Source organism: Geotrypetes seraphini, chromosome 15 (genome assembly GCF_902459505.1).
Source record: "Geotrypetes seraphini chromosome 15, aGeoSer1.1, whole genome shotgun sequence".
Lineage (NCBI taxonomy): Eukaryota > Metazoa > Chordata > Amphibia > Gymnophiona > Dermophiidae > Geotrypetes > Geotrypetes seraphini.
Genome location: NC_047098.1, coordinates 1571810 through 1587101, shown reverse-complemented (window position 1 = coordinate 1587101; position 15292 = coordinate 1571810). Strand labels below are relative to the sequence as shown.

General features: G+C 41.7%; 1 protein-coding gene across 10 annotated transcripts in view; it reads left to right on the top strand.

Moving 5' to 3' along the window:
- UBR4 (ubiquitin protein ligase E3 component n-recognin 4) overlaps nt 1–15292 on the top strand; it is a 283469-nt gene that overhangs the window by 191674 nt on the left and 76503 nt on the right. For all 10 annotated transcript variants that reach the window (XM_033921741.1, XM_033921740.1, XM_033921739.1 and 7 more), the window contains 5 exons: nt 4912–5056; nt 8720–8805; nt 8891–8978; nt 9298–9491; nt 14227–14466. In XM_033921741.1, coding sequence (XP_033777632.1) covers nt 4912–5056; nt 8720–8805; nt 8891–8978; nt 9298–9491; nt 14227–14466 — 753 coding nt within the window. The remainder of the gene's footprint in view (nt 1–4911; nt 5057–8719; nt 8806–8890; nt 8979–9297; nt 9492–14226; nt 14467–15292) is intronic.

Sequence of the window (15292 nt, the reverse complement as noted above, 5' to 3'; positions counted from 1 at the left end):
CAGGTGAGGAGGATGGGGGAGAGAGAGAGGAATCCTTGATCAGGTGAGGGGGATGGGGAAGAGAGAGAGGGATGCTTGATCAGGGGAGAGAAAAAGGGAGGGATGCTTGATCGGGGGGGGGAGAGAGAGTGAAGGAGGGATGTTTGATCAGGGGAGAGAAAGGGAGAGAGATGTTTAATCAGGGGAGAGAGAAAGGGAGGGATGCTTGATCAGGAGAGGGAGTTATAGGGGAGAGAAATGCTTGCTCTGGGGAGGGGTATAGGGGAGAGAGTGGCTTGCTCTGGGGAGTATAGTGGAGATACGTAAACTTAGCATAACTAAAGGACAGACAAAAGCTTTTGGCATTTTGATTACTGATGTGCTTTGCAGTTCATTAATTGGAGCTGAATGTTTGCATGTATTGAGTATTTTGTAGTTCTGTTTTATCAGCTCTATCGCATGTTATGTGAAGATTTTTATTCTGGTAGTGTGTTAAAAATGTATTTTCTTCTAATAAAAGATGCATTAATACATGCTTTTAGTTTTATTACAAATTGAAGATTGAAAGCGAGTGAGTCAGACAAAAAATTTGAGGTAGAGAGGCTGGTGGTATGCAGGTAAGGGATGAGGAAGGTTTGGTAGGGAGTTGTGGTATAAGGTTTTGGTACTGGAATGCTTTTGAGAGGGATGAAGGCTAGAGAGGACGGATGTCACTGACATACACTAGTCAGCAGTGTTGCAATCCTGTGTGGGAAAATACTTTGCAAATCTCCTTCAGCTCATTGGAATCCAAAGTGGCCCCTACTCAAAAATGAGCAAAGTGGGGTGGAGAGGGACAGACGTTGAAGGGAGATAGGGAGGGAAGGTGGGGTAGAGAGGAGCAGATGCTGAAGGGAACTGGGGAAGGGAGAGAGGGAGGGAAGGTGGGGTGGAGAAGAAGGGAAATGGGGAAGAAAGAGATCTCAGACTATGGGGGGGGGGGAGCGGAGGGAAGAAGAAGATGGGTGCCAGACCAATTGGGAGGGAGACATGGAAGGGAGAGGCACAGTAACAGAGCATATGGAAGAGGCAGAGAGAAGGCAGACAGTGGATGGAAGGAAATGAATTAGGAGAAGATGAAAGCAGAAACCAGACAACAAAGGTAGAAAAAAAAATTTCTATTTATTTATTTATTTTTTGCTTTAAGATAAAGTAGTATATTAGTTGTGTTGATAAACATTTATAAACAAAGCCCTGCCAGCTGAACATCTCTTTCTCTAGTTCAGCAGCCAGAACTTTGATTTATAAAATGATAATTGTACAGAATATTGTTTCTTTTTATACTTTAATAAAATAAGTTCAGTATAAAACTATTTGAGACTTGTGTGCATGGGATCAGAAGGTTTGCAGGAACGGGGACCGAGCTCGTGGGGACGAGGACAAAGGTTTTTTCCCCTGTGTCATTCAATAGAAACTAGTCCTTTACTACCATTTCCCTTATATAGGCCCTCTTAGGGCTGCAAAAACCCAAGGGAATGGTACAGTTTAGAGGGTGAATAAATTTTGTGCAAGAAAGAGGAGTGGGGCTTGGGTGTGATAGTATGTGATAATCTTAAGATGGCCAAACAGGTTGAAAAGGTGATGGTGAAAGCTAGAAGGATGCTTGAGTAAGAAAAAGGAGGTATTGATGCCCCTGTATAAGACTTTGGTGAGACCTCCTTTAGAATATTGTGTACAATTTTGGAGGCCGCACCTTCAAAAAGATATAAACAGGATGGAATTGATCCAGAGGAAGGCTACTAAAATGGTGTGGTCTTCGTCATAAAGCGTATGGGGACAGACTTAAAGATCTCAGTCTGTGTACTGTGGAGGAACGGGTGAGAGGGGAGATATGATAGAAACTAAAAAATACAAAGACCACAGAATTTTATTTGACACTTGGAAAACATTGAGATATATCAGTAATCTATCACCAGAACCTATTATTAAATCTCTAACTCAATCAATATGGATAAACTCCAGGATCAGAATTGGCGGAAATAAAATCGTCTGGAAACAATGGATAAATGCAGGAATAAGAACATTGAATGATGTCATATCAGAAGGATCACTGCTTAGTTTTTCACAATTGCAAAACAAATTTGGTTTAAATAAAACACAATATTTTAAATGGATGCAATTGAAGCAGGCCATTCAGGTAGGGTTCCCTGAATGGAAAAATCTAAATAATCAATATAGCCTACAGATTCTATGTTTCCAGACGGATTTTTTGGGTCACCAAGCCGCAAAATGGTACAAATTGATATACGGATTTTTAAATAAAAAAAAGAAAACAGGTCTTAGAGATATTTGGAGTATTGAGATTGGACAGAAAATTTCTGAATCTCAATGGCCAAGATTTTGGTCCTGGAGATTAAGATCTACAAGGTCAGCATCTATGAATCAAACATGGTTGTTCTTATTACATAGAGTGTTCTGGACCCCAACGCGCCTGCAAAAAATAGATAGTACTAGATCTAATAGATGCTGGCATTGTAAATTAGAAATAGGGACGTTAGATCATTTAATCTTTTTCTGTCCCTATGTAAATGCTTTTTGGAATTCAATTTGGCCCCAAATTAATAAATTACTAGAAAATCATGTAGGACTCTCATATGACACCATATTATTTGGCACTGCAATGAGAAATATGAGTCCGATTTCAGCAAATAATAATAAGCTATTACTGATATTAACAGGAGTCGCCATGCAACAAATTACCCAAAATTGGAAAGATTACACCAAATTAAATTACACATTCTGGTGGAATTCTGTTTGTCATATTTATAAAATGGAAAAAATAATAGCTTTACAACAGGGAAATCTTCTTAATTTTAATAAAATTTGGCAACCATTGACAAATTATTCTAATGAGTAGTTCTTAGCACAAGGATAAATAATTATACATGATTGGGGTGGGTTTTGAATAATTAATGAAATATATTATATAAAAAGGGAATGGGATTTATACTATACATATTATTGTATAAGTGTTATCATATTATTTTTCAACATGATGTATTATTAATGATAATATTTAGGATATGTAATAATTAATTGTATATTATATTACTTAAATAATGTAAGAATGGAAAACTTATAAATAAAAATTTAAAAAAAAAAAAAAAAAAAATATCTATGTAATGTAAATATGTCACGTCTCTTTCATTTGAAAGGAAGCTCTGGAATGAGAGGGCATAGGATGAAGTTAAGAGGTGATAGGCTCCGGAGTAATTTAAGTAAATGCTTTTTTACGCAAAGGGTGGTAGATGCATGGAATAGTCACCTGGTAGAGGTGGTGGTGACAAAGACTGTGTTTGAATTCAAGAAAGCCTGGGACAGGCAAGTGTGATCTCTTAGGGAGATTAGGGTATAGTGGATGCTGTGGATGGGCAGAGTGGACGAGCCATTTGGTCTTGTCTGCCATCATGTCATGCCAACCACAAACATGGCAAAACCTCATACAGCTACGCAGATGACATCACCATTCTCCTCCCCCTCGACCACCTAGAAACCACCATAACAGGCACAATACACAAAACACTCGAAACAGTAGCAAAACTCCAACCTTAACAAACATAGCAATAAACTCGATCTCATACCCCATTCAACCCACACTAAAACTTCTTGGAGTACTGATTGACAGAGGCTGTACCATGCAACCTCAAATCAACAAAGTAATAAAAGCATCATTCGTGACTATGAGAAACTTAAGACAAATCCGAAAATTCTTCGACAAGAAACAATTCCAACTTTTGGTACAATCTCTTATCCTTAGACTAATTGACTACTGCAACATACTATACCTCCCTTGCCCAGTGACCATGATAAAGCAATTACAAACAATACAAAACACAGCCTTAAGACTAATCTAGTCATTGAAAAAATATGACCACATCACAGAAGCATACCACGACTCACACTGGCTCCCAATATAAGCAAGAATACACTTCAAATTCTACTGCCTATGTTTCAAAGCTATTAATGAGAAAGCCCAACCTACTGGAATAACCGACTAACCGAATCCACCTCAACCAGGCACAGGAGAACCCACTCACTATTCACACACATCCACCAACAAAAAATGTCAAACAAAGAAAACTATATGACAATCTAATGGCCTCCAAAGCAGCAAAACTAGACAGAGAAATCACCAATCTGCTGTCCTCGACCACACTAAAAAACCTTCAAAAAAGAAACTAAAACCCTACTCTTCAAAAAATACATAAAACCTATTTAACACAACCAGTTCTTTCCCAATCTCCACCCACTACCCCTTTCTAATTACCAACATGTATCGCCTCAAGTTCCTGACAATTCTTATATAACTCCTATGTAATTTCTATGACAATTCTTATGTAAAGTTACAATTCTTGTAACTCTGGATAAATCTTATGTAATCCGCCTTGAACCGCAAGGTATTGGCGAAATAGAAATCACTAATGTAATGTAAATGTTTCTTCAGTATGATTAGGTGAAGAGATACTAAGGCACTCATTATCTTACTATTAATTATGGAGAGTCCTTGTCCTAACTAAAGAACATGCCGAAAAAGAGTAAAAACCCAGATCTTGTGCTAGAGTTCAGTTTAAAGACTGGTTACCTGCCTTTTGGTTCTGTAGCTTTCATCAAAGTACTTCAAACCTGAATTATTTTCAAAAATATCTTGGCATATTTTGCCAAATCCAATCTGTAATGGGATTTTGTTGCCTTTACTGTTTTAACAAGGTTCTCTATCGTGTAAATTTGCCTTTGAGGTTTGATTTTATCAGATTTTGCATGGAGGTATTTGATTTCATATTGGAAAAGTGAAAACTTAAGTGAATTGTTTTTAAATATTTATATTTCACAAAATGCTCAATTTGTTTCATGTAATTCCCTGAGCTAACGTTAGCACAATTTTTGTCTCTTTAGAAACTCCAACAAATCACAGCAGGAGTTACTGCTTGACCTCATGTGGTCCATCTGGCCTGAGCTACCAGCTTATGGGCGCAAGGCTGCACAGTTTGTAGATCTCCTTGGGTACTTTTCACTAAAAACACCACAGACAGAAAAGAAGGTAAGGTTTTCCAAAAACAAAAGTATTATAAGATAAATTCCTCTTTGTTTTCTTCAGCGTCCAGTACTGACGAGTCGTACTATTTCAAGGAATGTAATGGGGAACCTAAGTAGCAGGTAGATAATGTCAGGTCATCAACTTGTAGATCAAGAACATAAGAATTGCCGCTGCTGGGTCAGACCAGTGGTCCATCATGCCCAGCAGTCCGCTCATGCGGCGGCCCTCTGGTCTAAGGCCAGCGCCCTAACCGAGACTAGCCCTATCAGCGTACGTCCTTGTTTGTTATGAACTTGTCTAACTTTATCTTGAATCCCGGAGGGTGTTTTCCCCTAAAACAGCCTCTGGAAGAGCATTCCAGTTTTCCACCACTCTCTGGGTGAAGAAGATCTTCCTTACATTCGTACGGAATCTATCCCCTTTCAACTTTAGAGAGTGCCCTCTCGTTCTCCCTACCTTGGAGAGGGTGAACAACCTGTTATTATCTACTAAGTCTATCCCCTTCAGTACCTTGAATGTTTCGATCATGTTATAAGAACATAAGAACTGCCATCTCCGGATCAGACTCTCGGTCCATCAAGTTGGGTGATCTGCACACGCGGAGGCCCAGCCAGGTGTACACCTGGCGTAATTCTAGTCACCCATATCCCTCTATGCCTCTCATAAGGAGATGTGCGTCTAGTTTGCTTTTAAATCCGAGAACAATGGATTCCACAATAACCTCCTCTGGGAGAGCATTCCAGGTGTCCACCACTCATTGTATGAAGCAGAACTTCTTGATATTTGTCCTGGACTTGTTCCCCCTCAGCTTCAGTCCATGTTCTCTTGTCCATGTCACATTGTACATTGTAAATAATTTTTTTTCCTGCTCTATTTTGTTGATTCCTTTCAGTATTTTGAAAGTCTCGATCATATCCCTTCGCAGTCTCCTTTTCTCCAGGGAGAACAATCCCAGTCTCTTAAGTCGTTCCTCGTATTCCAGGTTCTCCATACCTTTTATTAGCTTTGTTGCTCGTCTCTGCACCCTCTTCAGCAATTTTGTGTCCTTTTTTAGGTTGGGAGACCAATGTTGGACACAGTATTCCAAGTGTGATCTGACCATTGCTCTGTAAAGCGGCATTATAACTTTCTCTGAGCTTCACGTGATTCCCTTCTTTATCATGCCTAACATTTTATTTGCTTTCTTTGCCGCTGCTGCGCATTGTACTGACGGTTTCAGGGTCCTATCTATCAGTACACCCAGGTCCTTTTCTTGTTCACTCTTACCCAGAGTTGCATCTGGCTTTCTATATTCGTGTTCCTTGTTTTTTCTGCCCAGTTTCTCTAATCTTTCGCTGTACGGGAGCTCCTCCAACCCCTTAACCATCTTAGTTGCTGTTCTCTGGACTCTTTCGAGTAGTACCGTGTCCTTTATGTAAGGTGACCAGTGTTGGATGCAGTACTTCAGGTGAGGGCGCACCATGGCCCGGTACAGCGGGTTTGGATAAGTTCCTGGAGGAAAATTCCATAGTCTGTTATTGAGACGGAATAAGCCACTGCTTGCCCTGGGTTGGCAGCATGGTATTTGGGTTTTTGCCAGATACTTGTGACCTGTATTGGCCACGGTTAGAAACAGGAAACTGGGCTATTGGTCTGACCCAGTATGGCTATTCTTATGTTCTTAAAATATTTTTACGGGTGTTGGGAGTTGCACAAAGTGGCTACTTTATCGACCTTTGGATCTTGTGAGCGTCTTCAGTTAAACCATGAGCCAAGATGGGGCCCAGATTGAATTCGTGTAGTCAGTGATTCCCAAACCTTTCCTGAGGGAGTCCTGCTAGTCAGGGTTTGAGGATATCTGTGAGGTTAATTTGCATATGCTGCTTCCTTGCTATACAAATCCTGAAAATCTGACTGACTGGTTGGGTGTTTTGAGATTCTTCACATTCCCATCTTGAAAATGTCTGAGATTTGCTATCCTGGACCAACACTAGTGGCTTTAGGCTCTTCCAACATTTTTGAAAGTCCTGTTAGTAGTGGCAGCTGCTCTGTGCAGTGAAGGGCCTCATTGTCTCTCCATATCTTGACTATTGGCTTTTGAGAGCAAAACTGGAACAGGAAAGTCCTTGGGATAAATGGTCAACTTTGCCAGAGAGCTCGGTTCAGTGTATGCTTAGGGAAAGTGTTCGTACTCAGTCTAGAGATCTGGAAGCTTCATGCTCAGATTGTGCTTTTCGGAACAGAATGTTCCTATGGCTTGAGATGATGTTCTAGTAAAGGCAAGGCAAATGAATGAAACCGAGACACTTAGCTGCAGACTTCACGGGCCTCACAATCCTGTTGCCTTGTCCCTGATAAACCCTTGATGCAGCCAGTGGCGAAATGGGGATTCTGTGTTGGGTTTTTTAGTTGTGCAGCTAATAGATAGATAGAAAATTGATAGTTTCATAAAAGGGGGGGTAAAAATGATTAAATGACTAGGGTTGTTTCCTTATCGTTGGTATAATCATATAAGCCAACTTTTGGAAATTATTGGGGGTGCTAAACCCAACATAAACTACCTCTGCCTAGACGCAGTGGTTAGTTACAGCCTCAGCACCCTGAGGTTGTGGGTTCAAACCCCCGCGCTGCTCCTTGAGACTCTGGGCGAGTCGCTTAATCCTTCATTGTTCCAGGTACATTAGATAGATTATGAGCCCACCGGGACTGATAGGGAAAATGCTTGAGTACCTGATTTGTGACCCCTTCTGAGCTCCTTTGGAGGATCCAAGTTTATTTAACATTTGATATAGCACAATGGGAAAACATCTATGCGGTTTAAAAACATTTAAAAAAAACTAATAATAAAAAAGATGGAAGTACAATATCATTAATAAAGGCAAGAAAGCTCAGAAATGAAAGATTAAAATTTTGTGCTTCTTGTTTCAGACTGGTTTCCGATGGGTCTCTTATTCCGTTTTGCAAATCATTGGTCAAATGCATCTGTAAACAAGTTTTTACTAATGTTTTAAAACGTTCAAGATTGAGTTCAGTTTGAATGTAATTAGGAAGAAGTTCCAAAGTCGAGGACCAAAGACTGCGAAAGAACGATTTCTAGTGGATGACTATATTATTTGCCTAATTGATGGAATCACTAAAAGTTCAAGTTCAATTTATTTAATATGCCACAAATATAAAACCAAAGGTAAATCTAAGCGGTTTACAAAAGCTTAAAATAAATATAAAATTAAATCAGGTGGGGAACAAAAATTAAACAAAACATAAAATACAATCCAACAATCATAGAAGCATGAGGGAAGGAGGGAATCGGTAGGTTGCAATAAAAAGAAAAAGGTTAGATAAAGGGAAGGAATGAAGAAAATAGGAGGAGAGGAAAGGGATTGAGAGAGTGAAGAATGGAAGTTTTGGGAAAGGTTGCCTAATACATAACAGAGAAAAAGAATTAAGAACAGAAAGCCGAGGAGAACGGATGAGTAAGTATTAAATAATCATCCAGATACGACCGATTGTAACGGGCTAAAAAAAGGTCAAACATTGGGGGTACTCAAGCACCCATAGAGTAAACGGCAAGGGAGGAAACAGGTGTGATTTTTGGGCACTACTTAATATTCATCTTAAGAAGAAGGATCTGAATTAGACCAGCAAATTGTCCTCGAATATGAACCTTTTTTCCATCTTTGATTTTAGTTCAAGGAATATTCCCAAAAGGCTGTGGAGATCCTGCGAACACAGAACCACATTCTCACCAACCATCCCAACTCCAACATTTACAAGTAAGTCTGGTTTTGCTTTCTAGAAGGCAACTAAGAACTAGGTCTCTGATTCTTTGCTAACTGAATGATCTGCTGCTCTCAACAGCACGCTGTCTGGATTGGTGGAGTTTGATGGCTATTACTTAGAAAGTGATCCCTGCCTTGTTTGCAACAACCCAGAGGTCCCACTCTGTGTAAGTAATTTTGCGCTTTGGATTGCATCGGGGGAGGCATTGCTGTGCTTTGTGCTGTTCTCTCCTTTGAGTATGTGAAAAGAGATGATGATTTGATGTACAACTGAGCTTCTCTTTCCTCTGTGTCTGATGGAGAAGGAGAATGCAACTCAATCCCCACAGCCCTGCGTTTCCTTAAGAGGAAGTTAACTTACTGAGAGGCATTTATGAGCTCAGAGTAGACCTCATTTGACTTGTAACCGTTTTTTCAACTTAAACCATCCACTGAGCTGAAAAAATAACCTTCATAAATCAGGCTTTATATTTCTGTTCCTTGCAGAACATCAAGCTATCATCTATTAAAGTAGATACACGCTACACTACCACCCAGCAAGTCGTGAAACTGATTGGCAGCCATACCATCAGCAAAGTGACGGTGAAGATAGGGGATCTGAAGCGGACTAAAATGGTGCGAACCATTAACCTTTATTACAACAACAGGACCGTCCAGGCCATTGTAGAGCTGAAGAACAAGTAAGTGCATTTTTGGGAGGATGGACTGCAGAAGAGCAATGGTGATGAGTCCAGAGGCAGTCTGAAAAAGTTACATGTTTGGACATAAAAGGAGGGGCGTTAGGATTGTTGCACTCCAAATTATTTGACAGAATTTGTTAAAATCTTATCTCCCCCCCCCCCTTTTTTTTTTTTTTACAAAACCACGCAAGAGGTTTTTAGCGCTGGCGTGCTGAATGCTCTGCGCTTCTCTAACGCTCAAAGGAACTCTATGACCGTCAGAGCATTTAGCACGCTGGCCGGCACTAAAAACTTGTAAAAGGGGAGGGGGGATGTTTTTGGCGAATGTAGTTACCTTTTCCCGGAGCTGGGCACATATTTTTCAATCTCTCTTCTAAGTTGTTATAAGCAATAATATTTGAGAGACATTAAGAGGAGTTTTCATAAACAGTAGTATTGTCCTGCGGGGGAAAGAGAGCTTGTAAATGCCATTCCAGTCGTTTTGTTGTGTTACCCAAGTGCAGGAGGGCTTTCTTGTTCCAGTCGTTCCTGTTGTCCTGGTCTTGCCAATCCAAAGCAGTGGCACTGATGTTTCAGACCTCATTCGGTGGCGAAAGGCTGCAGTTCTACCTCAGAACCTAAACGTTCTCACTGGGACAGACTGATTTCCATCAAGCCCAGAATCCTCTTTCCAACTGTGGCCAGTCCAGGTCACAAGATCCCAAAACGTAAAAACAGATTTCATGCCCCCCAAGTCACCTTTAAATTCACTGCTTAGGAGCTTCATTGCATGTCCTCTTGTCCTAGTATTTTTGGAAAGAGTAAGCAAGTGATTCACATCTACCTTTTCCGCTCCACTCAGCATTGACTAGACCCTGAGCCGTCTCGTCTCTAAGCTTTAGCAGTTTACCTGTGCAATTTGCTTGGATTTGAAAGGAAGGAGTGACCAGTTGCATAGGAGATAGTGAGCCCTTGGGGACACACTTTGCAACAGTTTCCTTTTCACTAAGTTCTTGAAATGGGACCATGCAACAATGTTGCCTTATGTGAGGGATTAATATTTAGACAGTGTTTGTGGAGAACTCATTAAGGGAAGGGGAAGAGGGTTATGATACACAGCACAGGATGTGGTCTTGGAATTTACATAAAAATCGCAAGAGGTCCTATGATCTGAGCTTCCAGTATGTTATGAGATTTCTTTCTATATTAAGTGATGTGTTTAAGGGATATTTTTATACTTTGATTTTGAGTCCAGCATTTATTCAGCGTTTAGAAGTAACTCCTCAAAAGATTGTTATAAATTATAAGTTTTGAACATCTTGTTGCCCAGTTTCTCTAAAAAAAAAAAAAAAAAAACCCAACCAAAAACCTAAATAGTAGCAGCAATCCATGTTTGTCTCAACAGCAGACTATGGACCTTTCCTCCAGGAACTTGTCCGGAACCTTTTTTAAAACCAACTACATTAACTGCTCTTACCACATTCTCTGGCAACGCATTCCAGAACTTAACTATTCTCTGAGTGAAAAAATATTTCCTCCTGTTGGTTTTAAAAAGTATTACTCTGTAACTTCGAGTGTCCCCCCCTAGTCTTTGTAAATCTTGATGCAGTAAAAAAATCAACCCACTTGTACCCGTTCTACACCACTCAGATTTTGTAGACTTCGATCATATCTCCCCTCAGCTGTCTCTTTTCCAAGCTGAAGAGCCCTAACCTCTTTCCTCATACGAGAGGAGTTCCATCCCCTTTATCAGCTTGGTTGCTCTTCTTTGAACCTTGTCTAGTGCCGCTATATCTTTCTTGAGGTAAGGAGACCAGAACTGAATGCAATACTCAAGGTGAGGTCGCACCATGGAGTGGTACAGAGACATTATAACATTCTTGGTATTGTTAACCCTTCCTTTTCTAATAATTCCTAACATCCTGCTTGCCTTCTTGGCTGCCACCGCATTAGTCCTGGACCCGGGAGAATGGTCCCTTTCACGGAAAGCGTTTACGTCTGATCGTACAGCACTGGGAACAGCCCCAGATGGAATTGATGGCTTCAGCAGAGAACGCCTGTTCAGTCGAAGAACAGAGCGTGGAAGCTTAGGGCTGGAAGCCCCGGTTCAGCCCTAGCCAGCTCACGAGTTTCTTTGTGTTCTGTCTGTGATCTCTGGTCGGTTGGGTCATCCACCGGATGGCGCCGCATCCCAGCTTTGTGATTCTAGTTGCTCCTGATGGGTCGCGTCATCTGTGATTTGCAGATCTCATCTGTCTTAAGCGAGACAGGAAGTTCAAACTCCCTCTTCCTCGCAACCTTCTCAGTCAGTGTCTGGTGCCCATGGAGAACCCACTGCGCTTTGGTCTTATAGCATGGCTCTTGAGCGCTCAGCTTTGATGAGGCGTGGTTTTTCATAGGAGGTCCTCTCAACGCTTTTGAAGTCCAAGTAACCCTAAACTATGGCTTCTTATGCCTAAGCCCGGAAGGCTTACCAACAGTAGTGTGCTAAGGACCGGTTGGAGCCTGAGCGGGCTCCCATTTTTGTGGTCTTGGCCTTTCTTCATTTTCCACATCACAGTGTTCAGTCATGGCCTCCCTTAAAGTTCAGATAGTAGGCTTTTTGTGCTTCAGGGCATGCAGGGGTTCTTTGTTCACTTCTGCTCATCCAGATGTGACTAGGTTTCTGAAAGGGGCACTTCATTTGCTACCTCACTTGTGTCATTCTTTCCCTTGATATAATCTTACCATCGTTCTACAGGACCTTGTAGAAGCCCCATTTGAGCCACTAAAGGATGCTACTCTTCTGGATCTGACTCTCAAACTGGTTTTCTGGTTGCCTTTGTCTCGGCATGGCGTATTTCAGAGCTTCAAGCTCTTTTGTGCGGAGAACACTTTCTCTGTATTGCAGGCACCAGAGTTCTCTGTACTGTACCTTAATTTCTACCTAGAAGTAGTTTCTGCTTTCCATGTTACCCAGGAGGTTTGTTTACCTGTGTTTCATTCCACAGGCTCGGAACGAAAAGATCAGATTTTACGCAAGTTGAACAACAAGAGAGTCTTGCTTCATTATTTGGAGAGGACTATCTGATCTCCTTTTTGTCCTGATTGCTCCGTCTGGGCATAGTTGGCCAGCATCTATGACCGCTCAATGGATTCGTATGGCCATTTCCTCGGCTTATGTCTCTCGGGGCAAGCTGCTGCCGGTTTCCCTTAAGGCCCCTTCACTAGAATGCTGCTGCTTGGTGGGCAGAGCCTTGTGCGGTTTGCAGGGATTCTCCTTGGTCCTCTCTTCATACCTTTACCTGTTCTTTTCTTGGTGGATATGGTGGCTTGCTCTAATACTTCTATTGGGACCTCGGTGTTGCGGGCAGGCCATTCTGGCCCTCCCTAGACACTGCGATTGCTTTAGTACGTAACAGAATGGAAGATTAGGTTTTCACCTTCGATAAGGAGGATTCTATACGGCCTGCCGTCTCAGTTGTTCTGCATTGCCAGCTTTCTCTGGCCTTGGTTATTCTCCTTACAGGCTTGAGGATCTTCCAGCCAGTAGATGGGTCCTATGGGGAGTTCAGTCTTCTGTGAGTATGTATATTACTGAAGGTTGCTTGTTTGTTACTTGTTTTCATGTTTTGCAGAGCAGACCAGTTCAGAAATTGTTTATGTTGATGGGGAGCTTCCCCAGTACCCCCTTTTCCCATCATGGATTTGTTCAGGAATGTTGCTTAGCTTTGCGACTGAATTACAGGGGGCTCTAATTCTCTCTAAGATGGGAGGAGTACGTGCTCAGAAAAGTGTTTGGATTTCTGGAAGGGATTGAATACCTTTCGTAATGAATCCTCCAGGAACTAACAGAAGATTAGTGAAAGTGAAAACCTAAAATATGGCAGAATAAGTTTAGTGCAAAAAGGATTGACACTGAGGACAAACTTACTTCCCCACCCCGTGAGTTGCAGTATGTCACATTTTTAAAACACATTCCTCCCCCCTCTGTCAAAACTCTACCAGTGACTATCCTGCCTCATATTCCTGTCGAGATTCAAATTTGTGACCATTTGACATTCCTGCCAAAATCTTCCACTTTGAAGAAACTACCCTCCTCAAACCCCTACCAGTCAAATTTGAGAACCCAATAAAAAAGACAGGCTGCAGACCTCACTCAAAAAAGCCACAACACAATGGCTGAAACATTGGCAAGACCTGAACAATCACAGCTATCGTGACACTAGCCATGGAAGTAGAGAATGACACAGTGACAAAATTCATCACCGTCCCCGTCCCCGCGGATAACCGCGGGAAACCATCTTCATGTCATTCTTTAAGGAGAGAGGGAAGAATCAGAGAATGACTGAACCACAAGCTTTGCTTTGAAGAATGCTGAGATTGAGCAGCAACATTCCAGAGCAGATATTGTGATGTCATAATGCCTCATTCCACAGTGCCTAAGAGCCAATCACATCAGTGATGTCACAATGGCTTCATTATCCTTGGCTCCCATAAGAATCAGAGTATGAATGGCCACAACCACTGACCCGCAAGCTTTGCATTGAAGAATGCTGGTGTAGAAGGACTGAGGTTGAAATAGACACTAGAAAATGACATGGGATTATTTCCCGCGGTTATCCGCGGGGACGGGAACAGTGACGAATTTTGTCACCGTGTCATTCTCTACATGGAAGCCTAAGAGAACATCTGCTTTGAATTTTAATGGATGCCTAGCAGACCATCCTAGCCCCTTCATTTATCTCTTTTATTTCCCTTTCTGATTCGCTTGTAGACCTGCTCGCTGGCACAAAGCTAAGAAGGTGCAGCTGACCCCAGGACAGACTGAGGTGAAGATAGACTTACCACTGCCCATTGTTGCTTCAAATCTGATGATTGAGTTTGCTGATTTTTATGAGAATTACCAAGCATCCACGGAGACCTTGCAGTGTCCACGTTGTAGTGCGTCGGTGCCAGCCAATCCAGGCGTGTGTGGCAACTGTGGTGAGAATGTGTATCAGTGCCACAAGTGCAGGTGAGCGTGGTTGAGAATCAAAACAAAGCATGAACATGCAGGCTGCAGATAGTGGCTTAGAGTTAGGAAAGCTGTTTAATTACTTTCCAGAATATTTGTTGCAGGTTAGTAATTATTTTGCTTACAGAAGACTAAATGCCTCTTTCCCCCAAAAGTAATGAAGTTTACAATTGGCAGTCTTTTTCTTTTCATGTTTGCTGTGTTCAAAGAATTGGGGTGAATATTCGGCTGGCTGCCACCAGCATTGTCCTGCAAATTCAGGGATTGCGCATATCCAGGCTCCAGCATTGAATTGTTGGGTTTATGGAGCCAGCTAAAAGCATTGTCTCTTAAGTTCAGCTATTTATATGGCTACTTTCAAGTTTTATTTAAATTTGATAATCGCTTATATTTAATTTACTAAGCGAGTTACAATAAAATATAAAATAAACATACAATTTAACGTACAGCTTAAAATGGGTTAGACGGACAGACATATAGACAAACTTGAATACATAAGGATTTCTCCAGCCGCTGGCGGTCAGGGAACTCAGGTTTCCCTGACCGCCTGCAATTCTGCTTTAGCAGCTGGGCCCATTCCAGGCCTCTTTGCCGCTACAGCCATCGGAGGAGGTTTTTTGGCAGGGTTTGGGCGGGAAGCTCTGCCATTTTTCTCTGTGGTCTCAGGTGACCTCCCTCCTGTTTTAGAGAGACAGGAACAGGTCTTAGGTGTTTGTTCTGCACCTGCAGTGCATTCCTTTTTGGTGCCAGGGAGTTTTGCCCCTGATTTTGTCTTACTTGTAGGCGGCTGGGGGTCTCTGGTTCTTCGGGGGAATGTAAATAATAA